The 27,838-nt window shown below is 41.2% G+C and overlaps 1 protein-coding gene and 1 pseudogene across 3 annotated transcripts; both read right to left on the reverse strand.

Moving 5' to 3' along the window:
* Nucleotides 1-919: 919 nt before the first annotated feature.
* LOC136835902 (zinc finger protein OZF-like) lies at nt 920-27,821 on the reverse strand. 3 transcript variants are annotated; one of them, XM_067099771.1, is made up of 3 exons: nt 27,685-27,821; nt 14,823-14,924; nt 920-7,697 (listed from the first exon to the last, which is right to left on the reverse strand). In XM_067099771.1, the coding sequence occupies exon 3, from the start codon at nt 7,087-7,089 to the stop codon at nt 5,983-5,985; it is 1,107 nt and encodes a 368-aa protein (XP_066955872.1). In that variant the 5' UTR covers nt 7,090-7,697; nt 14,823-14,924; nt 27,685-27,821; the 3' UTR covers nt 920-5,982. The 3 variants fall into 3 exon arrangements, with proteins under 3 accessions (XP_066955872.1, XP_066955871.1, XP_066955873.1); XM_067099770.1 differs by lacking the exon at nt 14,823-14,924; XM_067099772.1 differs by lacking the exon at nt 14,823-14,924 and having other exon boundaries at nt 27,711-27,808.
* Nucleotides 11,293-11,408, reverse strand: LOC136835973 (5S ribosomal RNA; annotated as a pseudogene).
* Nucleotides 27,822-27,838: the final 17 nt, after the last annotated feature.

Consider the following 27,838-nt stretch of genomic DNA (forward strand, 5'->3'; position numbering starts at 1 on the left):
ATGCACTGGGGGCAAGAGTTACTTCATACCCATATAAGTTAAACAGACAAAAAAATGATTAGGTATTGCATTTAGACCTTGTCTGCTGTTCATTCAGTTGTAACCGTTTAAAAACTACTGTACATAATATCTGTGAGGCTCTCTCTCTTCACTCTGCAGGTTTAAAAGCTCTTGTTATCAATTTAGGCAAATGCAAAGTGTAATCTTCCTTTTAGCGTTCAAAGGTAATGCCAATTGCAGCTTTGATTCTCTCTCTCTCACTTTCGCCAGCAGCACCCAAGGATTGACATCCATACCTTAGAGAACTCGGCATGTGTCACCTTGTTTCTATAAAGTGTTCACATTCAGAGTAAGAGCTCGATATACAGCACGTGATGAAAGTTAATACGTATCCTTTAATGGAATGTCATTAATATAATTGCATAAATCTGTATTTTCAGTAAATATGGAGCAATACACATTTAAAAATCATTTCAACCAATAATAAGCTCTAGTAGCTCAAGACGTTTTGGACTGATTGATTGACTGATTATGAAATTTCAGTCTCGAAGACCCAGCACCAGAAGGAGGCCTACATTTTTTATGCCACACCAAATAAATAAAAATAATGCCGTAATACATCCTTAATATTTGAATGAAATCTTTATTAGATTTGTATGTGGAGGCAACAAAATGCTGTACAAAACAGTATCTACTTTTAACATCAAATAAGCATGTGTTCACACACATATACTGCATGTGTATTCATGTGCATATACATGTCTGCATCATGATGCTGTGCATTTGCACATTTCTCTTTCTCCCCAATGGTTATTCTTAATAAAAAAAAAAAAGAGAGAGAGAGAGATTTTTCAAGTTTGGCCCATGTAAACAGTTCGGGCAATGCGAACAGGTAGGAGAGGGAGAGAGAATTTCAATGTTAATTTTTTTCATACATTTATTCAGTAAATAGTACTGTACAGTTTGGTTTTCATTATGTGTACATTATCGTAGCGTATTCTGTACCGTTTATAAGCATATACTGTACAGTACTGTAGGCACAAAACAGGTATAAAAATAGGGTACAAAATTATAATTTTCATATAATTAATTATTTGGATACTTACCTGCTGTTAAAGTTACCTTACATCTTCACGAAATTAGGTGCGATCGGAACGCAAAATTTTAAAAATAACGCTTTGCTAACCCGCTAGGACCGTCTCTGTAATCACCTGTTTGTCACCAGGTGGTGTTGGAATGATTACGTTCGTGTCAGAATTCTTCAAGACCACCCACTCAGATGTGGGGAGGCTGGGTGGGTTTCCACTTTAACAGTTGGTAAGTATCCATACAGTAATTAACTTTATCCTGATAATTATAATTATTTGGAATGAACCTTACGTACTGTTAAAGTCAGGTGCCTACCACACTGAATGAGGATGGTGGGTTAGTGTGGCTAGAGAAACAAGTCCAGCCAAGTGAACTGGTCGAGGCTGGAAATGCCCATGGCTCGATGGCCTCACTGCATAACAACTGTCCAATTTACCCCACCCAACTCTGAACTTCTCTTTGCAAAGAGTGTGGGGAAAAGGATACCAAAAGTTGATAGGGGTAAAAAAGGGTATAAAGTATCCTTCCCTGAGAACCACCACTACCAAAGGTTCTTCCTGATGCTTTGCCAGAAACTTATGAAACTCTGCACATGGCCTTCTGAGGTCCACACACCTTACTTAAAAAGGGAGTTCAAAACATCAGTTGTGGTTGCGTGTGTAATTTTCCACTTAGAATATGAGCCAGATCGCTACTGAAGCAGAACTCGAGAGTTGTTTAGGAAATTCTATATGGAACTTAAATGCAAAAAGGCTGTAGGGGCTAGACCCTAGAGGGAAGACTTCAAAAGCAGTTCTAAGAAGTTTCTCATCTCCTGATTCGAGACATCTTAGGTGATGGCCTCAAACACTTAAGAGGGTAAGGAGACAATGATGGGACACTGTCACAATCAGCTACTAATGGTTGAGCAGGGCTTTACATTATATTATTTGTACACAACCGTTTCCATTACTTTACAGCCAAGTTGTAAAAGGAAGAAGACATTCCTCCCATTAGCCTCGGAAGTAGGTCTGTCAAGGAAAGGTTACAACTCTGATGAATCATCATTGCCTCTTATATATGTATCTACATATGTACTTACATATACATATATATCTACATATGCATGCATAAACGTCACTGTACACATATATATGCATAAATATTGTATTTATATATAATATAATCACATGTATTACTCTTGCAGTAATCAAGTTGTAGTGCTAAGAAAGAGATACCAAATTCAAAGGTACTTCTCCCTCACAATTAGGCCAAAGTACCTTACCTATTAGAGGAGTCTTCGCTTCCTTGGTCCAAAAACTTGAAACTTATATCGTATGTAAGTCCTAACCCAGCTCCAAGCAGCTTCAAAAACTGGAAATAGATGCAGTAGCATCCAAGAACCAGCATTAAAGGATACAATTCCGAGATTGCCTCTGTTGTTTAGATTAAGCCAATAACATGCCAGCACATCACCTAGGTTGCTCGGTTCGTAAGAGCTCACTCAACAAACACAGTTGCAAGCACACTACACTGTTTGGGTTATGAGCAGAACTGTTTCACACTAAGCAGTTTCCTAGCTTTCTCTCTCAACCGTTCATCTATTTCCCAAAGGCTCTACTTCCATGATAATGCACCTTACCATAATCAGTATTAACTTCTTGTTTTAACAGGAACCACGATAGAAAAAACTAAAGAGTGCCAGTTAAAGGATTCATCTTCGGCAAAAGGAAGCGAAAATGGAACAACATGAGCTATGCACCACTTAAATACTGAAGGAGAATCAACTAAATTACAGTTGAAATCCCCTAAGAATGAAGACGGAAGAAAATGACAATCTACGGACGATGCCGGTGAGGCAAAAAAAAAAAAAAAAAAAAAAACCAGAGAAGGTGACAAACCCCAGAACATCAGCAATGGCGTCACAGAATGACGGTAGCAAGTACCGGATGGAGTGAACGGGCGCTGGATATCTGGGTGGGGAAGGCAGAGGATTCTTATATGACGTCACCATATAACCACGATGGCGATGTGTGATGACAGTCGGTACTGTCTGTACAACACTTAAGAGGCGATAACTGAGAAGCGAGAGCTGTTCTATCACCAGGCTAACTCACTCTGTACAGTTAAGCGGCGAAAGACAAAGAGCCACTATTACCGAGAGGAATGACTGTCACAAGGTGACGAATATGAGGTGATACAGGGGAAAACTGAGTAAGGAGGGGGAGGGTTACCGTCCGCTCGGAGGATGGCACCGGGTGAGTGAATGATAACGGAAATGACGCCCAGCTCAAATCTGCTGGGGCAAACGTAAATGTCTGTATCCCTAAACAACTATACAGTTCACACACGTCCCTATCACTCTCCCCAAAATAGACGACATGTGAGCCAGCGAGCGCGAACGCCAAACTACCAAACAACTCGTCGGGAGAACGCACCGAACCTGAGCCGGGGAGACGGTTGAGAGAGATGCTGGAGGGCACAGACCTTTGTCCCGAGACACGCCATGGTTCTCTGTCCACGCAGAAACCAACGGACCCAGGGCAGTCCAGAGGGTTGGCTTTAGACAGACGCCAAGGCTCCAACACCTCTCTCGTTGGGGCAAACGAAAAAGGTCAATCACCGTGGGGTGGGGGGAATCTTCTCCCTGATATGTATGGTCAAGTTTCTAAACATAATAAAAGAATACAGGTATATCTCAATAAATTTTTTTTACTTCCTGAACCACATAGGGAGCAAAAGAAGGTGGAGCAGAGGGAGTGAGAGAGGAACTGACCTAGGCTAGTAAGTAGGTTAATGGAGGAGGGGGAGGAGAAGCAACACCAGAAGACGAAATGAAGACTGAGTAGGCTTATGGGGTGCCCTAACAAACTGTCTGTGCAAACTATCAACTTCTAGCATCTTCCAATACTTCACACAATTTTCATCCTCTCATCAGATCACTAATTATTTCCGCATCGAGAAAACCTCACTTGTGCCTCGACAGCTATAGTCCACCTAGCGTACTTGGTCAAAGGACTGCCTCAGGAGGGTGAAAGAGCGATGCCAAAAGTACTTCCCTCACCGTGCAAATAAGGCTATTGAAGACTCCCTTTCAATTCCTCACCGTGCAAATAAGGCTATTGAAGACTCCCTTTCGATTCCTCACCGTGCAAATAAGACTATTGAAGACTCCCTTTCGATTCCTCACCGTGCAAATAAGGCTATTGAAGACTCCCTTTCGATTCCTCACCGTGCAAATAAGGCTATTGAAGACTCCCTTTCGATTCCTCACCGTGCAAATAAGGCTATTGAAGACTCCCTTTCGATTCTTTGAAAAAAGGCTTTATTTAAGAAACACATCTCACTGTAACTGATGGCAGATTTACGATAATAATCTTGTTAGGAACAGAATATGAAAATATTAATTAAGACAATGTGACAGAACTTTCCGCAAGTTCTGCCACACCTGTGTTTACCCTAAGGTGGTGGTGAGGAAGAAACAATTATAGTTTTGGGTCAGTAGCCTTGAATTAACCCATCCCATTAAAGGACCTCTGGGCCAACACAAGGAGCAATGGATATCTCCCCAAAATGAAGCAGCCACCCCCAAAACAATGGAAGTTATATACAATGTCTATAAATATTTCTCCACGGAAGTAGCCCAGGATTTAATGAGAAAATTGACTGAACTGTCAAGGACTCAAAATAAAGAAATGGGAGACACAGAGGTTCGATTTTCCAAGAACGAGAAGGAAAAAAATAGACCAAAACCTGTCACTACTTTCGACAATTTTGATGAAAGAGTTTTACAATAAAATTATAATAAGATATACCCTAGTATAAGATGATCAATGAATTATAAAGTAATGAGCCCTTTAATTCCTAATGGTAGACCAGTTTAACTCCAAATAATAAAATAACATAGCATGGCAAAACTATGGCATAAAATAATGAAAATTAATAAATACTATACTGTACTTACATCTAAAAATAAAAGAAATCAGAGAGAGAGAGAGAGAGAAAGAGAGAGAAGACCAAGAAGGAGCCTAATAATTACTGGAAGTGACATGAAAAAACACAGCAGTCCAAAATTATGAACTTACACTTAAAGGAGGGAGAGAGTCAGTCACCTGGTGATAACATTTAAGTTCGTTTAATTCATGCTCACACATCATATCTTCATTTATGATAACGTTTCTAAAAGAAGATTTAGCTCTGAACTCTGTTGTTTACGAGAGAAACAAAACCGGGAAATGCCAAAGAGGTTAATTATAAATGGTCAAGGTCTTAGGAAGGAAAGGGTATCCACAATCCACAAGTTACCTTCGAGAAACAGAGGTGTGTCGAGCTGTAAAACAACTGGGAGCCCCCTTTCGACCAAGTATGCTAGGTCGACTATAGGCTAAAATAAGCACAATACTGTACAGGAGAAAATAAGCCAGAAATAATCAAAATTATTGCCAATTCACGCGGTCTGCATCAGGACATGTCATGAAGACGCAACCTGGTGGGAAACATATGATCACAGAGACAGTCCTACTGGGTTAGCCAAGCATCATTTCTTTTATTTTGTATGCCGGTCATACCTAATGGCGCAAAGATATAAGCTAACTTTAACAGTCGGGAAGATTAATTCCAAATAACTGACATTTTACATCCATGAAGGTTTTCTTTTAACCATATTGACAAATTTTCAGTCTCCACGATAGCCTTGGACATACTACATCAGATAATTGAGGGCTTACTGTAAATGGTTACTTTCCCACATTCTTCAAGTATGAATTCTCAAGTCTTGTAAGAGTAATTCTAGTGGGAAAAACCTTCACATATTTCCTTGCACACAAAAGGCTTTTCTCCAGTACGGCTTATCCATGTCTTGCAAGATGAGGTTTCCTTGCAAATGGTTTCCAGTATGAATTCTCATACGGCTTGTCAGGGTAATTTACCCAAATAATACTTCCCAGCATTCCTTCCACATGAATGGCTATAAACTCCAGTATGAACTCTTATATGATCTGCAAGATTATTTTTCCTGGAAAATGCTTTCCCACATTCATTGCACAGGAATGGCTTTTCTCCTGTATGAATTCTCATATGAACTATAAGACCTGGTTTCCTGCAAAATGCTTTCCCACATTCCTTGCATACGAAAGGCTTTTCTCCTGTATGCATTCTCATATGGACTGTAAGATCTGGTTTCCTGAAAAATGCTTTCCCACATTCCTGGCAGACGAATGGCTTCTCTCCAGTATGAATTTTCATATGACGTGTAAGATCTGTGCTCTTGGAAAATGTTTTCCTGCATTCCTTGCACATGAATCGCTTCTCTCCAGTATGAATTTTCATATGAACTGTAAGATTTGATTTCCTGGAAAATTCTTTCCCACATTCCTTGCACATGAAGGCCTTTTCTCCAGTATGAAGTCTCATATGAACTGCAAGACTTTGTTTCCAGGAAAATGCTTCTCCACATTCCTTGCACACGAATGGCTTTTCTCCCGAATGAATTCTCATGTGATCTATATGATTTTGTTTAACGGAAAATGCTTTCCCACATTCCTTGCACTTGAATGGCTTCTCTCCAGTATGACGTCTCATATGAACTGTAAGACATAGTTTCCAGGAAAATGCTTTCCCACATACCTCGCACATGAATGGCTTCTCTCTGGTCGGATTTGTGATACGACTTTTAAGCTTAATTTTCTTGGAAAATACTTTCTCACAGTCAGTGGATCTGAAAGGCTTCTCTCCATTGTGACTATTCCTTTGTAATTGTCTTACTTCCATTTTGCAACTTAGTGGATCTTCTTCCTTCACTACCGAATTCATTTCATACGAACATTCACCATCTTCATTAGACTCACAGACTTCCCCTGGCTCTGCTTTCACGACCATCAGTGGGTCCAGAGACAAAGAGTTGCCATCACTGCTTTCACTAAAGGCAGCCATGTTGCTGTTTTCTTGATTTATGGAAGGTAGTGATAACGCACTTTCAAGCTTACTTTTCGGAGGTAATTCTAAAGAGGGTTCTGGCTTCATTGTAGCCTTTTGTCCTTCAATGTTCAAATCTCTTCCCCAATATGCTACAGGTTGAAATCCAAGCTCATCACTGCATATCCTTGGACCTCGTGCATGCTACTTGCTTTGCCAAGCACCAGCATCCACTTTCAGCTCGGCTGCCACACTGTCACGCTATCCATTATTAGGTTTGTGTTATTTCTTTCCGAGCAGCTTTATTCAAGATTCTGCTCGTGAGGTTCATAGAGGTGGTGACACCAGAAGTGGCCTGTGTTACTGCTTTAAACACTTCTTCGTTCAAAGAGAACCACTTTGAAATACATCAACTTTATATTTTCAGTGAATACATAATGACATGCAAGAATAATACCTTACACTATTCTGTAAGGACAATGTGTTCAGTTGACAACTCTTAACACAAAATTGTTTACAAATGGCTATCCAATAAATCTGTTCAAAATTAAGTACAATAACTTGACGGACTACAACCAGATTTCATTGCTGAAGTACGAATCTAATATTCACTGTTACTGGTAATGTTGCATGTAGTACCATTAAACACATGCATTCCCAAATTCTTGATGTTGCTCCAAACTGACGAAGGAAGGAAGGTTCTTCTGAGGGAGAATCTGAAATCAAAGAATGCAAAACAGAGTTAGGAAACAATGTCAGAACTGAAGCAAAATAAATCAAATTTAATTCAGGTTCCTATAAAGGTCTCACAGTGGCGTCGTGAGGGTTGCTGGTGCCCGGGGGCCAAAGTGTTTTGTGGCGACCCCCAAAGGGGAGGGGGGGGAGGCGGGGAGGACTATTTTTATTTGAGTGTGCTAATCTTGGCCGGAAATGTTTGCCTTCATTATTTTAGATATATTGTGTTGAAAACAAAAATTCTAATTTGCATAATAATAATCTGGAAGGACAGCGCACAAACCGAATTTGCAAACTGAAATAGTTTATTTTACATATAACAGATATACTGTAATTAATTAATCATTAGCCCTCATAAACAAATTCCAAAATGTTGATAACTTAAAATGTAGATTATAGTAAAGCATCACAGTAACTAGTAACTCTTAATAACCAAAGACAAATGGCAAATTAAATAAATTTGACTAAAAAAGAAGTTAAACGTTAGGGAATACAGGGGGCCTAAGAAAATCATGAAAATGAACAATTTGTTGCCAGCATAGAAGTTAATACCAGAAAAAAAAATGATATTTTAATGATAAAATAAAGTTTGTTCATACTTACCTGGCAGATATATATATAGCTGTATTCTCCGAAGGTCCGACAGAATTTCAAATTTGCGGCACACGCAGTGCCGGTCAGGTGGTTAGTACCCATTCCGCCGCTGGGAGGCGGGTATCAGAACCATTCCCATTTTCTATTCAGATTTTCTAACGCCACTGTCTCCTGAGGAGGAGGGAGGGCAATATAAATATATATATCTGCCAGGTAAGTATGAACAAACTTTATTTTATCATTAAAATATCATTTTGTTCATGAGACTTACCTGCCAGATATATATATAGCTGAATACCACCTTTGGAGGGGGTAGAGACAGCCAAGAAATAGGAAAAAACCAATTATTGGTAAAATTATTTTGGTTCCTTATCTGATAGCGTAGCTGACTGAGTGGTTACTGTCACTCTAGTCTGCTTCTGCTTTACTAGAGACCCCAGCGAGGTAGTGACCTATATAGCTGGCGACTTCTAGATGATCTGTCAACAGGGGCGTGACCACAATGTGACTAGATCATAGCCCATACAAAGAGGACAAAGAGCATTACTAACCACCTAACCAACACCTAAAGCGTTAGTTTGCAAAGGATTGGGAAGACTGCCTCCAGTAGTCGACCCAACAACCACAAAAACACAATTAAAAGGGGATAGGATCAGAGTTACCCCTTGTCCCCAAGGTTGCTGAAGCAGCAATGTATGGTCCTAGCGAAAAGCAATTTCGTATGCTACCTAAACATCTTGCCAAGAGTGTGAGGCAAACACCGAATTGACTTCGCCAAAATGTGGCACTAAAAATGTCACTGAGTACCATATTTTTCTTGAACGCCATGGAGGTAGCAACTGCCCTCACCTCGTGAGCGTTAACTCTCAACAACTTGAAGTTGGAGTCGTCACAACTAGAGTGTGCGTCCTTAATGGCGTCCCTAATGAAGAATGCCAGTGCATTCTTGACATAGGTTTAACTGGTTGCCTCACAGAACACCATAAAACATCCAATGGACCACGAGTGTCCTGTGTTCTTTTAAGGTAGTACTTGAGAGCTCTAACTGGACATAGAACTCCCTCAGGTTCCTGTCCAATAAGGTCTGCTAAACCTTTAATTTCAAAGTGTCTAGGCCAAGGGTTAGAAGACCTATCATTCTTAGCCAAGAACTTAGGGCTTAAAGAATAGACAGCATTATGTTCCTTGAAGCCCACATGACGACCTCGAACTTCTCTCACTCTCTTCGCGAGGAATGCCGTTTGAGAGTAACATCCTTAAGAGATGCAGAGTGGAGAGGCTCAAAGGACTAAACATCAAAAACTTGAGCATTACGTCCAAGTTCCAAGCAGGGAAATCAGCTGAGGAACCTTGGACGTCTTGAAAGAGCTCGTAAGATCGTGGAGGTCCTTATTGTCAGACAAAGCTAATCCTCTGTGTCTGAATACAATCGAAAGCATGCTCCGATAACACTTGATAGTCGGAACTGCTATATCGAGTTTTTCTCTTAAGTAAAGGAGAAAATCCGCAACCTGGCTCACAGTGATAGAGGAAGAGGAAAAGCCCTTCTTTCTACACCAACCTTTGAAGGTTGCTCACTTCGCTAGATATATCCTTTAGATGAAGAACTTCTGGCTCTAGCGATGGCCCGTGCCACCTGGCCAGAAAAACCCCTTCGCTCTGACCAAGTTTCGATAGTCTGAAAGCAGTCAGGTTCAGAGCGGGGGAGATTCAAAGATATCTCGTGAAGTGGGTTTGTATGAGCAGGTCTGCTCTCATAGGAAGGGTCCTCGGGAACGTCTACCAACCAGAAGAGAAACTCCGAGAACCAGTGGTTGAAGGCCAAAACATGGGGATGAGAGTCATCCTCGTCCCTTGTGAGGCCGCGAACTTGCGTATGACTTCTCCCAGAATTTAGAACAGGGAAAAAGGCGTAAACATCTATTCCCGTCCAATCCCAGGGAAGAGCAACTATCGCAACTGCCCCAGGGTCGAGTACAGATGAGCTTTACAGAGGAGCCTCGCTGTTCTTGAGGTCGTGAAAATATCCACAAGATGGCGACCCCAAAATTTCCAAAAATCTTGGCAAACCTCCTGATGAAGGGTCCATTCCTTCGGCAGGAGTTGATGGCGCCAACAGAGCAGGTCTGCTCGAACATTTTCGACCTCTGCCACAAAACTTGTGAGAATCGAAATGTTGCGAGCATAGGCTCAAAGAATAATCTCTCTTGCAAGGCTGAACAGGGAACAAGTATTGTCCGAGTTTGCTAGAACTACATGATTGCAAACTTGGACCTCAAGAATTGGCGAGCTAAAGATAGCCGCCAAATCTTTGAAGTCGATGTGCCAGGACACCTGTTCCTCTCTCCAGGTTCCTAACACTTTCTCTCCCTCTAGTGTTGCCCCCCAACCTGTTGACGACCCGTCGGAAAAACAACACTAGGTTGGGGTTCAGAAGCTTGAGGGAGATCCCTTCTGCAATTCCGTTGGATCGAGCCACCACCACAGATCCTCTTTATATAAGGAAGAATTCTCAATTCCTCTTTCAAGTCTTCCTTGCTTTGTCAGTTCTCCAACAAAAAGAACTGAAGAGGCCTGAGATGCAGACTCCCCAGAAAACAAACTTCTCCAGCGAGGAAATGGTCCCCAGCAGACTCATTCCTTCCTTCACCTAGCATGTTTCCTTTTCCAAGAAGGCCAAAACTTTTTCAGTACATAGAAGTTGCCGTTCTTGCGACGGAGACGCTATAAAAGCCGCTGAATAGATCTGAATTCCCAGACACAATGGACAGTGAGGGGATCAGCTGCGACTTCTCCACAGACCAGAAGTCCCAGGGACTTCACGAGTTGCAGAGTCAACTGAAGGTCCTCCAGATACCTTCGCCGGCGACGCTTTCGAATCAACCAGTCGTCCAAGTAGAGTGAGATCCTGACGTGCGACAGATGCAACTGCATCGCAACGTTTTTCATGAGACGTGTAAACACCCTCGGAGCAAAATGTGACGCCAACAGCATCTGGTGTTCCCAGGCGGTCAACCATCCAAGTACTGACCAGACCAACGTTGCTTAACCGCTGATCGGACGAGAAGCGGTGTTTTCAACGTGGTATGGCCGTTAATGCAGAGTCCAAAGCAGAGAGCCCTGAACTGGTACATCTAGTCCCCCAAGACAACCTGAGATACTTCACCGAACGTGGATGAATTGGGGCGTGAAGATAAGTATCTTGGAGATCCAAAGATACCATCCAATCCCGGGATGAAGGGCTCCTAGTATTGACTGCGAGGTCTCCATCTTGAACTTTTCCTTCCGGACCAAGTTGTTCGACCTGTTGACGTCCAAGACGGGTCTCAGCCTACTGAAAGTTTCGGGACTAGAAACAATCTGTAGTAAAATCCCGGGAACACCGAGTCAATATCTGTTCCACTGCTCTCCGCTCGAACATCTGTTGAGCAGGTCAAACAATTTTCTGTTTGACAGGAAGGCAGTTGGGAAACAAAAACAAAAGAGGAGACAGGAAGGGAATCAAGTAACCTCTCTCTAACAGTAGGAGGGACCAAACGTCTGCCCCTCACTCTTTCCAGGCTTGTGCAAAATGAAGCCTGGTTGCAAAGGGAGTCTGGAGATGAAGGGAGTCACTTGCTACCTCTCTTGAAGTGACATTCCTTGGAAAAAAACTCTTTCGTGGTGCGGGTCTCGTGTTGCTTCCCATGGAAGCCCCTTTGTTATGCAAACATTTAGCTTTCGTTTACTTTTTGTATCTGAGATCGGTGCAAAAGCGTTATGAAGGAGATGCAGTTTGAATGTCGATAACTTTAGTTTTGAGAAAAACGATATTTTTGCTTCTCTGTGTATTTATTTGCTTGCCGTTACACAGTTTGATGTTTTATGACATAATGAAAAGCCAAAAATAGACCTGCAAAGTAATATAACTTCGCTAAATGAAGCTAAATGAAGCGAGTGTCAAAACACGGCTGAGGTTGGCCAGCGCGACGTTTACTTAGTCAAGCTCTGAGCTGCTACTGACTGACTGCCACTGACTGCCCTGCGGCATTCCTGTCTTTCGCTGATGCGTACTATGTCCACAGGGTTGCCATAGATCGCATTAGATATTATTTCATAGCTAAAAGGAAATTACCGATTATCATAGAGCATTGAACACCCTTACATATCATACATAAAGAGTGAGGAACTATCAAAGTCTTCGATAGCCTCACCTTACATTCACCCAAGCTACAGACTCGATAGCTAGAGGTAAGACATCTTAATTATAAGAAAAGTCAAAAGCAAAATCAAAAACGGTCCACAAAGAGCGTATGCCAAGTCACAGATCCAGTCGAATACCAAAAAACAACCAAAATACTTAAGTGACAACAAATTTCGAAATCCAAAAGGCGGAGGAACTGACAACAGGTGTTGACAGTCCGCGACAGAGAAAATCTGAATAGAAAATGGGAATGGTTCCTGATACCCGCCTCCCAGCGGCGGGAATGGGTACTAACCACCTGACCGGCCACTGCGTGTGCCGCGAAATTTGAAATTCTGTCGGACCTTCGGAGAATACAGCTATATATATATCTGGCAGGTAAGTCTCATGAACAAAAATAGATTTTGTGGCAAAGACTGAATAGTTATAATGCCTGCAAAGAAAACGGATAATAACAAAGATGAATTAGTTCACTAACTATACACCTTACTTTTCTTCAATTCTAACATGCGTCAAAATAATGAAAACAAAAAGATTAAAGTGATAGTTGCTTAGGACCAACCATATGCAAGGAAATAACTAAACAAAGACGAGGGGGGTTACCCATCCAATATCTTTGCACTGACTCACAGTCACTGAACCACTTATTTTACAGTACAAGTACGTAATAAAATTTGATGGTATAGTATTTAACACATTACGATTACATTTACATATAATGAACATGAAAGGAAGTCAATCTTCATTAAATATAGAATATGTACTGAAAACTCATAAAAACTTAAAAAGATTCTAAGTTACTGGTTTCATCACCCCCATTTCCCCCAAAATAGATGCCTTCCCAACTTCAATTTGGCGCCCCCTCAATGCTGCGCCCGGGGACATATGTCCCCCCCCAGCCGCCCCCCCTCACGATGCCTCTGAGGTCTCAGACCAATTAACAAGGTGTGCATTTGAAAGTACTATCTAAACATTAATAAAATCTAACCAAATGTTGTCCAAACACAGCATCAAAACATTCCTGAGGCAACAATGCAACAATGGATTAACAGTTAATATTGACTCCCACCCTCTCACATCTGCAAACCTTCTTAGCTTAACATTTATAGCATTACTTATGAACACGTCCTCGTTAGCAAATCAAAGGTCAAGAATAGAAAATGCACGAGAGCAGCGTAAGAATTTTGTGGGGTAACAGCAAATGCTTCATTATATGTGATCCAGTTATACATAACACCATATTATCCACAGCTGCAGTAGACAAGAAGAAAAAGTAGCAAGGGTGAATTGAGTAGTAATTTCAAGAGAGATGAAAGTTTTCAACCGAGTTTCACTGATTGTTAAGGCAGATACAATACGTGAGTAGCTATTAAGACCAGATACACGGATGACAGTCTTCGAAGGTACGCGCTGCTACGTTTCCTCGAATATGACACATTTTTTTCAGAGCCAAACCAACCAGAGCTTTTTATGAAGGGGCATCATTCAGTGCAAGTTGGAAACGTGATAACTGGTGGTTAAGAAGAGTGAGTAAGGGATATTCCCTCACTCACGTGTCATCCCCAAGCACTTCTTCTTTTGGCCTGACGAAACAAGAGGGCTGGTTGAGATGATGTAAGGTTTTGTTTTGTATACTTATGAAAATTTCATAATACAGTATTTCCTCAATTACTGTATCTGCATATGCACTCTTCGCGACTTCGTACCCTCCACATTCAACTCCAGCCCACCAAAATCTACATGAATGTATACATACGTGAATAAAAATGAATACAGTAAAAAGCCTTTTGGTTCTCAATGCTGCAAGGGTGGAAAAGTACAAAGTTTTAAAGTAAATTGTATTTTTCCTAACATGCAAACCTGGAGGTCTTTACGTATGGGTATAATTGCAGCGTGAGCTGGGAAAATGGCCTTTTTAACTTTAAACAAGGTGGTTAACTATCGAAGGTAGGGTGGGAATCCTGCCCACCCCCACCATCACGCATTCACTTTACCTTTCGGCCCAGATAGCAGAATGAGGGGTGGCTTGAGGTGGGCCATTTATGTAAAGACCTTCAGGTTTGTATGCTGGAAAAAATACAAATTACTTTAAAAATCTGTAGTCTGTTCCAACACGAATACAAACCTTCAGTCTTTACATATGGAGACTTCCTCCTTGGTGGGAGGATCCTGCGTAAATCTCTGAACTTTGTGGAGGAAAGTTGGTCAATAAAGACTACACAATAAAATAAAATATTAAATATTTCCCAGATAACATGGAGGGTAACACTTCCGTTAGGTGACTAGAAAAAGGGTCTGTAGCAAACCAACAAACGTCCGTTTCACATACCTTGCAATGCTGGGTAAGCCAATCAACTTACAACTCTAGGCTATATGAAGGTAGGTAAATCTGCCTGAAGATCTATCTTTCAGGAAATGTCAACGATGCTTCCTGAAAGAATGCAATGAACCACAAAGCATCGGGCGTGTAGACATGAAATAATGTATAAACTTGTTTTTATTAACATACAGACTAAGCCTACTATCATCAATATTTCCAACAGCAAGAATCCCACCCGTTACAGTCCTCAGTAGACGATACAAGATTATTCGTGAACATAAATGAATAAACATGACCATTCGCTGTAGGATCGCTACAACAGAAAGGTCAGATTACTAGGCTAACAGGCTTCTTGCACGACTAGCCTAAAAGCGATCAACAGATCAAATAGGAAATGAGACGCTCGGCAACTACAGTCCTGCCGTAAAGCCTAAATCAGGCTGCTCAGAGATAAGAGCAATAAATGGTCTCTAGGACATACCTAAAGGCTAATGTCCTAGTCTAAGTTAGCTAGAGGTATAAGCTATCCTATGTTAAGGTTACCATACAATAACCGGAACGGATGACTACGTCGGACAGGCCCGTCACAACACACTCACCGCTACCCTAGCATTAATGTCTATGTGATAATGAGATTACTGTGAATGAGTGCGTATGTTGCTAAATCCCGGCGAACGGGTGCTAAGACGTTCTCTCAAGCACGACTCTCTGGTAACAACAACGATTTTGGTGGGATCTGCCTCCCAGCCTTCTCAATCAAAGCACATTGTTCGTGTTACAATAAACGATACAATGAAATTAATGCTTGGCCATAAGGTAGTAAAGGGGGGGGGGGCATTTCTAGATGGAAAAATTAAATGATTTAATAATATCAAAGACTTAATAACCCAATTAATGACGACTATCAGTAAACAACAATAACCTCAATAATACTCGAGTCTAAGTCATGTCCGAACTCCGAACACAACTCTCAAACGAAACTGACTTATTTGTACAAAACTGATAAACTTAGGAAAATGAGAAACACCTTCTACTGAATACAACAGCAATCATTCCAATAATAAAATATACCTCAATTCCAATTAATAACAGTGGAATCAAAGAAACATAAATATGAAATATTAGACCTTTCATGTGACGTCATCAGACGTCTTGCATCAGCAGAATTATTTCTGTTGAGTCGAAAAACTCGACAAGCTTACTGGTAGTTCGACTCCCTGGGCCTCCTTCCTGGTCATGTAGAATAGAGGAAGGAGTGCTGTGTCTCTGGCCTGTTGGGCATAAGTGATATTCAACTGCAAGACTTCTGGGCCTTGCAAATTAATGAGTATGTAGCGCATCATTGATTTGAAAAGGGCTTGGATGAACCCATAACGTCAGAGAGAATAAAAGGCTAATGAAATCAACGAGTTTTGTTTGTCGGCCCCTCTCTCCCCTTGCTAGAGAGAGGGGAAGGACTTTCCTCTATTAATCTAGAGACTTACAGATTATAAACAAGGTATAGTACTCAGTTACGTAGCTCACCTCTATTGCACACCTGTCCAGCACATGATGTTGAGGAGGCCCACCTCCCACATAAAGCTATATAACTGCCCTATGTTACAATCCTCGGAGAGGATTGTAGCTAGAATCAAATGACCTTCTCTCTCACAAACCCTGGACAGGAACCTACGTCTCAAATTCCCAAGGTTGGGACACTCGACCAGTAAATGTCTTACAGTCAAGGCATGATACAGTCATCGCAAAGTGGAGGATTTTCACAGGACATCAAGAACCCATGTGCGAGTCTTGTATGTCCAATCCTCAATCTGCATAACATTGTTTCTCGTCTCCTAGGCATGCAGTACAGGCAGTCCCTGGTTTACGATGGGTTCGGCTTATGACGTTTTGAGGTTACGATGCTTTTCAAATATATTCATCAGAAATGATTTCCCACTTTACGACGCATGTTCCGGGTTTAAGACAACATTGTACGCCGATCTGACGGAAGAAATATGGCTCCAAAACAGCAGAATAATCAAAATTAGGAGGTTTTTATGATGGAAAAACTCAATAAAAATGCAGTTGACATCATTTTCAATACACCCAAAGCATTAAAAGTAGGGTTTTCTTAAGATTTTTGACGATTTTCGACGATTTTTCGGTTTACAATGATTTTCGATTCACGACGTGGCGTAAAAACGGAACCCCGTCGTAAACTAGGGACTGCCTGTATACAGTTATGACCAAGGAGCCACTGATGACATAATACTGCACATTTTTTGATTTGTTGCAATATTTTCCCACTGGGACTGCAAACTCTCTTTAATTTTCTGACCTACTGGAGGATATCAATCCCGATACAGCAGTTGGACAACTTTCTCATTCCCAACCACCCCAATATGGGAAGGCACCCAACAAAAATTTACTTCTTTTCCTCTTCTTTTCACAAAAAGCAGCCATTCCAATATATCTAAAAATAGATGCAACAGATGATAATCTCCCACTTCTTTCAATACCAGGGAAGGCCACTCCAAAGCTGACGCCAGCATCTGACTTTGAGCCATCCGTGAAAACTGCAGGAGAGTTGTCATGTTGCAAGGAATTCTCTAAAAATATTGACCGCATGGCCTCACTGGGCAATTCTGTCTTGGTAAAATGAAAATATCTTCAAAATTTTACCTCTGGAAGGTTCCGGGGGTGGGGGTTGGGGGGTTTGCTGACTGAATATCTTCCTGGTAAAATATCCATCCTCGGTATGTTTAATCGCCTGACAATAAAATTTACTCTAAAAGCGATGCTTGGGGTGATTTTCATAAAAAACTGCCAACGCTTTCATTTCATTCCTGGTTAAATAGGGGACCCTCTGAAAGTGCTGAACCAGCAGTGGTAAAGACTTAGGCATCTAACCAGCATCTACAAGCTTGAATTGAGCATTTTAAGCTCCTGTACGCAATCTTATTTGATGAATTTTGCATTTTAAGAAGTGTATACTTCACACCTATACGTTAATTTTGAAAAGACCAAGGCTTTACATAATCTCATCTGAGTTCGGTCAGCACCCCACGAAGTGTGAGACAGAACTTTCAGCACATTCATTGCTTTCAAGAATTTTGTCTTAATATATTTCAGATGTGGAATCCAGGTCAGCTTGCTATCAAGAATCAACCCAAGAAACCTTGTTTCACCAACACATGGAATTCTATGCCTATGTATGAACAGATCTGGATCAGGATGGAATCCTCTTATACGGCAAAAGTACGCGATTACCGTTTTACTAGTAGAAAACCTAAAACCATTCATTTCACCCCATTTTACTATAATATCAATGCAGTGCTGAAGGCGGCGTTCAGCCACTGCCATCCTTGTTGCTGCAAAGAATATTGAAAGGTCATCAACAAAAAGGATGTATGTTATATCTGGGGGAATTATTTTGGAAACCCCATTGATTGTTAAGGTGAACAAGGTTACACTTAAAAACTACCCTGAGGTACTCTTTCTTCTTGACTGAATACATCTGACATTGTTGCTCCAACCTGAACCTGAAATAATCTATTTTTTAAAAATGCCTTCATATAGAGGGACAAATTGCCTCTCAGGTTAAATTCATAAAGGGCCCTCAAAATGCCATATTTCCATGTTGTATCATAAGCCTTCTCTAGATCAAAGAAAACAGTAACATGATGCCGCTTGTTAGCAAAAGATTCACATCTTGAAGATTCCATTCGAACCAATACATCAGTTGTGGAGTGCATACTTCGAAAACCACACTGAGTAGGTGACAGATATTTACGACGTTCCAAGTGCCACGTCAAATGTGTGTTCACCATTTTTTCCATGACCTTACACAAACATGATGTCGCAATGCAACAGGACAATAATTTCCGTCTCGAATAGGTCTTTTCCTGGTTTTACAAATGGTAGTAATTTTAACACCTCCCAAAGCTTAGGGAAGATATGTTCACGGTAAATTCTGTTAATGAGGCTCAATATGAAAAGTCTGATGTTTTCTGGGGTATGCTTAATCATTGAATGTGTTATATCATCCAGTCCAGGAGCTGATTCATTACATTTATTCACAGCTGCTTCAAATTCTCTCATAGTAAAAGGTACATTGTATTGTTCATTTCTTGATGTATTAAAATCAATTTCGGCCTGTTCCATTAGCCGCCTTTGAACTGAATGGGGTCTATCATCATTTTTCTTTGCAACATTAGCAAAATGATTGGCAGACTCATTTGCCACTAACCGGGGGTCCATACCTCACAACCACTGATCTTGATAACTGGAGGTTAACAAGGACTAAACTTGCCTGCTGTTTTCCTAACTCTCTTCCAAACTTAAGTTAGAGGTGTTTCCAAATTTAGTGAATTTTAATTTTTAATTTTTTTAATTTCAATGCGAAAATGAGTTCTTGCTTTTCGAAATTCAACACGGTAATACTCACATTTTCGCCTGCGGTATTTGCTGAAAGCAGACCTCATAGTTCTATGAGTTTCCCGGCATTCACGAGTCCACCAGGGAGCTGGTTGGCAGATAAATATGCCCAAAGTCCTAGGTACAGATTGAAGACCAGCCAAGAAAATTATTGTATTCAAAAAGTCAAGAGCATCATCTACACAGGAAAGTTGCCCAATCAGCTTTACCAATGTTCCATTTAGGTAGTCTTGAAGATGGGAGATTTGAGGCTACACTCACCACTATTGGAAAATGGCTACTGGTAAATTTATAACCCTCCAATTAAAGTCAATAAGGCGGTCATCACTGCATATACACGAATCAATTGCTGATAATGTGAAAATGTGTAGACTCCCCAGTCACCCCAAAGAGGGCTTCTGCTATTCATATCTCCCTGAATAACAAAGGGGAGTGGTAACTGATGAATGAAGGACTTGAATTCGTCAATGGGGAAGACTTCACTAGGTGGTAGATTGAGAGAGCATACTGTATACGGGCAGTCCCCGGTTTACGACGGGTCCGACTTATGACGTTCCGAGGTTACGACGCTTTTCAGATATATTCATCAGAAATGATTTCCCGGTTTACGACGCATGTTCCAGGGTTACGACGCGTTGTGCGCCGATCCGATGGAAGAAATATGACTCCAAAACACCAGAATAATAAAAATTTGGAGGTTTTTTTGATGAAAAACTCAATAAAAATGCAGTTTACATCATTTTCAATACACCCAGAGCATTAAAAGTAAGGTTTTCTTAGGATTTTTGACGATTTTCAACAATTTTTCGGTTTACGACGATTTTCGGCTTATGACGCTGCGTAAGAACGGATCCCCTGTCGTAAACTGGGGACTGCCCGTATTTCCTTTGCAAATGGATCTGCACAACTACCACTTGCAATGTAGACTGGATACTAATATGATTTTGTGGGGTGTCATTTCGAACATACAAAACTACACCCCCATGGCTTTCAATATTTACGTTACTCTATAGGTGGAATGACAGGCAGTGTACTCTCGTGGGCTGAGGCACATATTATTACCAATCATGGTCTCCTGCAAAGCTATACAGTACATGCAGGAGACACTTCTGATATGAGCAGCCTTAATTCTTCCCATTCAGCCCTTAATCCATGACAGTTCCACTGGAGAAAATTAATGAACTCTACTTTCATTTTGAGCTTGTTAAATTGGAGCCTCTTTGAAGAGCTTTCAGCTTACTGCCTTGCTCCTTCATTTTTCCAGAAGCAGACTGATTGTTTAAGGCTACCTTCCTTTTCACAGGGTTATCAGTCTCAGGAACACCAGACAAAGCTGGCTGGCCCTGCCTGAGGAGTGGTGTGAGGTCCGGACACTGGTGCATCCTCCAAAGCATCAGAAGCACCATTTACAGCTGGTGCAGGCGCCAGGGAGACACGGGCATCGGATACTGACCACGCAGCCTCCAACGAGGCAGGAATGTCGGCCATAACTGGCGTAACCTCCAAAGAAGCTGACACACCTGGGATAGCTGGTACAGCCTCCAGAGAGGCAGGAGTACCAGAAATCACTGGCTTTGTCTCCACAGAAGCAGGAATGCCAGAAATCACTGGCACTGCCCCCAAAGAGGCAGGAGTGCCAGAATCCACTGGCGCCGCCTCCGAAGAGTCAGGTGTGCCAGAAACCCACTGGAACTGTCTCTGAAGAGGCAGGAGCGCCAGAAATCACTGGCACAGCCTCCAAAGAGGCACGCAGTACAGGTCGTCACTGATTTTCTATTTACATTGCCTCTGGTAGCACTTAAATTTCTTCTTCCGTTGGCAGCAACACCGGAAAAGGATATTCCAGGTCTAACATACTGATTCAAGAGTCTCTCTTTCGCCTCTCTAAACGTAATACATTCAGTTACCCTTAATGTTTGGATTTCTTTTTCCATGAGGCATACATCACAATAAAGTGAAGATGATGGATGATGGTCTCCACATTATATACATCTTGCTTCTTTATTGCAAGCGGCAGGCTTGCCTTGTAGTTTCTGCCCACAAGATCCTCACATATGCCCAAATTCTTGACAATGAAAACATCTCCTTGGTGTTGGGATATATTGCTTAACCTTAAAACGTAACCGGGCTGCTTTTATTATATTAAGCAGTTAAATGGAATCGAATGTAATAATTAAATTAGGAAGCAGAACTAAGGCTCCATTGATCTTCTTCATTCTTTCGATTTTTATAACTCCTTGATCTTTTCATTCTTCTACAAACTTTTCCTCCGAGCATGTCATCAGTTGGGGTGCATATATCAATCCCTTGGAGCAATTCCAAAAAGCATGTACTGCACATTCTACTTTGACTCCTCCGAGATGCAATAATGCTTTTAATTTTTCACTTTCTTTTGCTGAGGCCAATTCCACCCTCGGCTTTCCTCGACCCTCAGGTGATATCTTGGGCTCTCAGCCACATCATTTCACAATGTCTCCATATACATTAAAAATATTGCAACTGGATTCTTCCAGGTTAAAAGTCAAGTATTTAGCATAACAGGTTTCAAAAAGTCCTGGTCCTATTTCACATATATTTCTGCTCAATTTCCCTTTGCTCTGCACTGGAGCGTATGGTTTCAGTGTAATTACTCTAAAAGGTTCCTTGGATTTTTCCAAGCAAAGATTGTCAGGAGGTTCCAGTGGTCGTCAACTGTGCCGAGACGATACCATCAAAGGGCCCAGGGGTACTTGAATCTTAATAACTACTACTCATAAAGATTAAGTAAAAAAAAAAAAGAAAATTAAACCTGAAAAGTTATCATTAGTCTTTCATAGGTTTTATTCTTCCACCAATGGCACAAGTGAGAACCAACTCCCAAATGTCCGTATCCCTACCTTACCCCACAGGGGATGGCTCAACATGATTAGAGTGGCCCAAGTGTAAGCCAAACCCGCTTGCTAGGGCTGAGGGTATTACAAGAATACAATCATCCCCGGAACCAGACCCCCTGGAATCCATGGCCTAGCCCTAAAGAATAGTTCCGGCCTTGAGCTATCAATCTGATATCTCTCAGGTCCGAACATTATTGGGTAGTTGATGATCTTACCACAGTTCCCACTATTTAGCTTCGGATATAAACCTAGTCCCAGCTATGATATCTTTTCCTATTTAACAAGTCCAATAAATTTTACAAAAGGTGGAAAATTCCACAAAATTAGTCCAAAGAAATATACAATATATATATGAGACTCTTGGAATCAAACCCGGGAACAAATTCCTGGGGTTCAAGAGCCCCCCACCACGTCAAGGTGGTCTCATATCGAGGGGGCATGATCTCTGAAACTCATGAAAAAAGATTGGGGTGAAATTTGTTTGTTTAAATTTTTTCATTTACTTACTATAGAAATGCATAAATGTTGTAATTACAGTATACAGTAATTAAACAGAACAAAGTTAAAGTAGGTTAACAGAAACTGTTATAGTTGACGGAAGTGTTATGAACCATTCCAACGCAAACTGACAGTTGCAACAGTTGGAAATATGAAGGTCTAACCTGTAAGGATCGCGTATGAATACCCCCACAGCCCCTCCAACGGCGAGAGAAACTTCTCCATTCCTCCTGAAACCCCTTGTTTCCTCACAGTTCCTCTAGGGTGCAGCCCCATTCTTCGAGGACTGTCCTCAATTGTAATGCCGTATTGTAACGTTTGTAAGGTAAACGTCACCTGGAGGGAATGCGTTAATGTACAGGAGCAGTAATAATTGTGAATAAGGAACTCGAAATAAGGGGAAGCAGAAAGAAAAGTTGGTTATAAATGGTTATAAAAGACGAAAACAGAAAGTAACATAGGTATCACGGAGTATGAATCCAAACGTTGTTTCACCCACTCCTAACCATCCGTTTGGGCTGTAGCATGGAGAATTAGGAGGGTTTTCCTCAATGCAGAGTTAATGGTGTAATGTGATTGGTTGGATAAGTTTTTTACAGGCAGTCCCCAGTTTACAATGGGTCTGGCTTACGACGTTCGAGGTTACTGGCGCTTTTCAAATATATTCATCAGAAATTACTTCCCAGTTCACGATCGTCGCCGATCTGATGGAAGAAAAATATGGCTCCAAAATGACAGAATTCATAATTTGAAGGTTTTTTTGATGAAAAACTCAATAAAAATGTAATCGTTTTCAATGCACCCAAAGCATTAAAAGTAAGGTTTTCTTAAGATTTTTACGATTTTCGACGATTTTTCAGTTTCTGACGATTTTCGGTTCTGTGTGCGGTGTAAATGGAACCCCGTCAGTAAACCGGGACTGCCTGTATAGGCTTTGGACCCCCAGCCCCCATTTTTCCTCAGTAAGAAGTCAGGCTGTGTACCGAAAGCTCCCCCATAAGAGTGTGCACGCATGGCAGCATTCGAAATAGCAGTAGTAGTGAAAGGATTTGTCGGCAGAACTACTTATTAACTCCGCAGCGGGGGATTTCCTTGTAAATGAACTTTTTCTAGAGTATTTTGGTTGCTAATTACGGATTTACCTTCAATTTTTGTCACACGACTGTAATTAACCACCTTCATCCAACAAGCTAGGGGACCTGATGGGAAAGCGGGGTTATGGGTGGGGTGTACCTCCCGGACAGGCTGATTTGCTCCCCCGCTTGTTGTTATCCTACAATTTAGGGGACAACTAGGGGAAAGCAGGGTTACGGGTGGGGTAGAGCAAGAGGGTGAGAAGGCGATCAGCTTTTACTGTATACAGCATCACACAGACAAAACCACCTTACGCAAACACAGGAGGAACAAGATGACTGAGGTAGCCGTTACAAATACATACCCTTTCACTACTACTGCTATTTCGAATGCGGCCATACATGCGATGCGTCTTATAGGGGAGCTTTTGTTACACAGCCCCACTTCTTGCCGAGGAAAAAGAGGGGCTGGGGGTCCGAAGCCTATAAATACTTATCCAACGAATCACTTTACACCGTTAACTCTACGTTGAGGAAAACCCTCCTAATTCTTCGTACTACATCCCAAACTGATGGTTAGGAATGGGTGAAACGACGTTTGGATTCATACTCCGAGTTACTCACTCTTCTTTCTGTTTTCATTTTTAATAACCGGCTTTTCCTTCTGCGTGCCTTTATTTCGAGTCCCTTATTCACAATTATTACTGCTCCTGTACATTAATGCATTCCCTCCACGTGACGTCTGCCTTACAAGCGTTACAATACGGCATTACAATTGAGGACAGGCCTCGAAGAACAGGGCTGCACCCTAAAGGAACTGGAGGGGGTGTGGGGGTATTCATACGTGATCCTCACGGGTTAGACCTTCATCTTTCCAACTGTTGCAACCATCTGTTTGCATTGGAATGGTTCATAAGCCTTTTGTCAACTATTAACCTACTTTAACTTTGTTCTGTTTAATTTATTTAGGTTTTCTTTAAAGGGGAGTGGGGTTGCAAAGCCCCCAGCCAGGTAATGCGGCCTAACAGGTTAGGTTAGGTTGGTTTAGTTACTATAAAAACCCATAATTTATGTTATAAGCAAAGGAGGGGGTCCAGGGGGGGCAATGTCCCTCCAGCCAGGTGCTAAATTAGGTTAGGTTAGGTGGCTTTGGTTAGTATAATAACCTACATTTTACTCCTTCTATAAACCAGCCTCATTTAATTAATGCGGCCTACTGTTTTAGGCTGTTAGGTTATTATGATAACCTATAAAAAATTTTTCTTTTGGTTGCTGTAACGTTTAGTGTGCATTACAACTCTCCGACTTCATGCATTATCGTCTTCCATGCATTATCGCCGGACAGTTTCCTACTTTCCTTTGCAAATTCTTATACAAGCTCCTTTCCCTCCTTTTCTCATTAACGTCATTTACCACCCCCCCCACCTCTCTTCTCTCAACCCACCACTAGCCTTATCTCTGACGTAGGCCTGCGTTTTAATAACCTGAATAACTGCGTATTTCGTTTCAGTACACCGGCTGAGTCCTCGCCATAAACTTAAGTGCTCCTTTGAGCCTGTAACTCGGCACTCTTTGGCCATTACCTGCGAGAACTCTTACGTCACTTACCGGGAATTTAACATACATTATTACGGCAATCACGAGATGTTAATTCAGCCTTTTAAAAAAAAACGGTGTTTTAGCCCCGCGTTCGGTAGCGAGTGCAGACTGGATTTACAGAAAAAAAGCACTCGGGTGCGACAAAAGGCACCGTACTCCCCCAGAAACAGGATCGGGAGTCCCTCGGTTAAGTCTATTGGGGTTTTACGGTTTCTCAGTATATTGAATATTGTTTTTTTTCCCAGTTTGTTTTATGAATTCGGAACTGCTGCGGACTGACTGGTGCCTCGGAAATTGGTTTTCCCTAAACAGTACTTTTAGGGCTGTTGGTAACGGAGACGACGTTTTGCTTTCTGCCGGCCTGTTACTCTCTAAGCCTCTGCTTCCTGCTTGGTAGAGCTCCCCACCTTCCTAATGTGATCCTACCTACCACCCGCAACGCCGCCCCTGCCGTTTCCTCGGTGCCAGTAAGTTCTGCATCTGCGCAGAACCTTCTGCCTGCCCCCCCCCGCCGCTTCTCACCTTCCCCCGCATTTGGGGGGACGTGGGGAACTCTCTCCCTGCCTTCCCCCCACGTTCTTCCCTTTCCCTCAGCCGCTCCCTCCCCGCAACGAACGGCTCCCTGGCGTCTTACACATCTGGGATGCTCTTCCGTATAAACACGTCCGCTGCGTCTGTGCGTGTTCTCCCCCACCCCAAAACCCCGAATTCCCACAGTCCCCCTTTACCGTCCAGCGGATAAGGATCCCCTAAATCGTAGGGTAACAAGCGGGGGAGCAAAAATCACCCTGTCCCGGAGGTATACCCCACCCATAACCCGACATTCCCATCGGGTCCTCTGCCTTGTTGGATGAAGTTCTGTGATGTCAATTACTGGATATTAATTAAAGGTTGATTACTGGATATTAATTAAAGGTCGATTACTGGATATCAATTAAAGGTCGATTACTGGATATTAATTAAAGGTCAATTACTGGATGTCAATTAAAGGTCGATTACTGGATATTAATTAAAGGTCCATTACTGGATATTAATTAAAGGTCAATTACTGGATATTAATTAAAGGTCGATTACTGGATATTAATGAAAGGTCGATTACTGGATATTGATGAAAGGTCGATTACTGGATATTAATTAACGGTCGATTACTGGATATCAATTAAAGGTCGATTACTGGATATCAATTAAAGGTCGATTACTGGATATCAATTAAAGGTTGATTACTGGATATTAATTAAAGGTCGATTACTGGATGTCAATTAAAGGTCGATTACTGGATATTAATTAAAGGTCGATTACTGGATATTAATTAAAGGTCAATTACTGGATATTAATTAAAGGTCAATTACTGGATATTAATGAAAGGTCGATTACTGGATATCAATGAAAGGTCGATTACTGGATATCAATTAAAGGTCGATTACTGGATATCAATTAAAGGTCGATTACTGGATATCAATTAACCTTGATTACTGGATATTAATTAAAGGTCGATTACTGGATATCAATTAAATTATTACTGGATATCAATTAAAGGTCGATTACTGGATATCAATCAAAAGGTCGATTACTGGATATCAATTAAAGGTCGATTACTGGATATTAATTAAAGGTCGATTACTGGATATTAATTAAAGGTCGATTACTGGATATCAAAGGTCGATTACTGGATATTAATCAAACGTCGATTACTGGATATTAATTAAAGGTCGATTACTGGATATTAATTAAAGGTTGATTACTGGATATTAATTAAAGGTCGATTACTGGATATCAATTAAAGGTCGATTAATGGATATCAATTAAAGGTCGATTACTGGATATCAACTAAAGGTCGATTACTGGATATCAATTAAAGGTCGATTACTGGATATCAATTAAAGGTCGATTACTGGATATTAATTAAAGGTCGATTACTGGATACTAATTAAAGGTCGATTACTAGATATCAATTAAAGGTCGATTACTGGATATTAATGAAAGGTCGATTACTGGATATTAATGAAAGGTCGATTACTGGATATTAATTAAAGGTCGATTACTGGATATCAATTAAAGGTCGATTACTGGATATTAATGAAAGGTCAATTACTGGATATCAACTAAAGGTCGATTACTGGATACCAATTAAAGATCGATTACTGGATATCAATTAAAGGTCGATGACTGGATATCAATTAAAGGTCGATTACTGGATATCAATTAAAGGTCGATTACTGGATATCAATTAAAGGTCGATGACTGGATATCAATTAAAGGTCGATTACTGGATATCAATTAAAGGTCGAATACGATCTAACGCTTAAATGGGACCGACCATCGTCGCCTTCACCTTCAGGAGACGAGAAATGCCTCTTGTAATTTGACCATATTTAACGGAAAAACTCAAATTTAACCCAATTTTTAACTCACCAATTCAACCCCAATCATTGATTTACCTCGGCTGACCTTCGATTCGACCATTCAGTCAATATTTCCGGTCGAAATTCGACTCTTTTCTGTAAAATTTTAGGCAGAAATCAAATTCCATGGCCGACATTTGTTTACAAAGTCACTTTCCACACAA

The sequence above is a fragment of the Macrobrachium rosenbergii genome, chromosome 55, assembly GCF_040412425.1.
Source record: "Macrobrachium rosenbergii isolate ZJJX-2024 chromosome 55, ASM4041242v1, whole genome shotgun sequence".
NCBI classification, from domain to species: Eukaryota; Metazoa; Arthropoda; class Malacostraca; order Decapoda; family Palaemonidae; genus Macrobrachium; species Macrobrachium rosenbergii.

What these genes read in the sequence shown, in the direction of transcription:
- LOC136835902 (XM_067099770.1), bottom strand. Translation starts at nt 7,089, where the DNA reads ATGAAGCCAGAACCCTCTTTAGAATTACCTCCGAAAAGTAAGCTTGAA.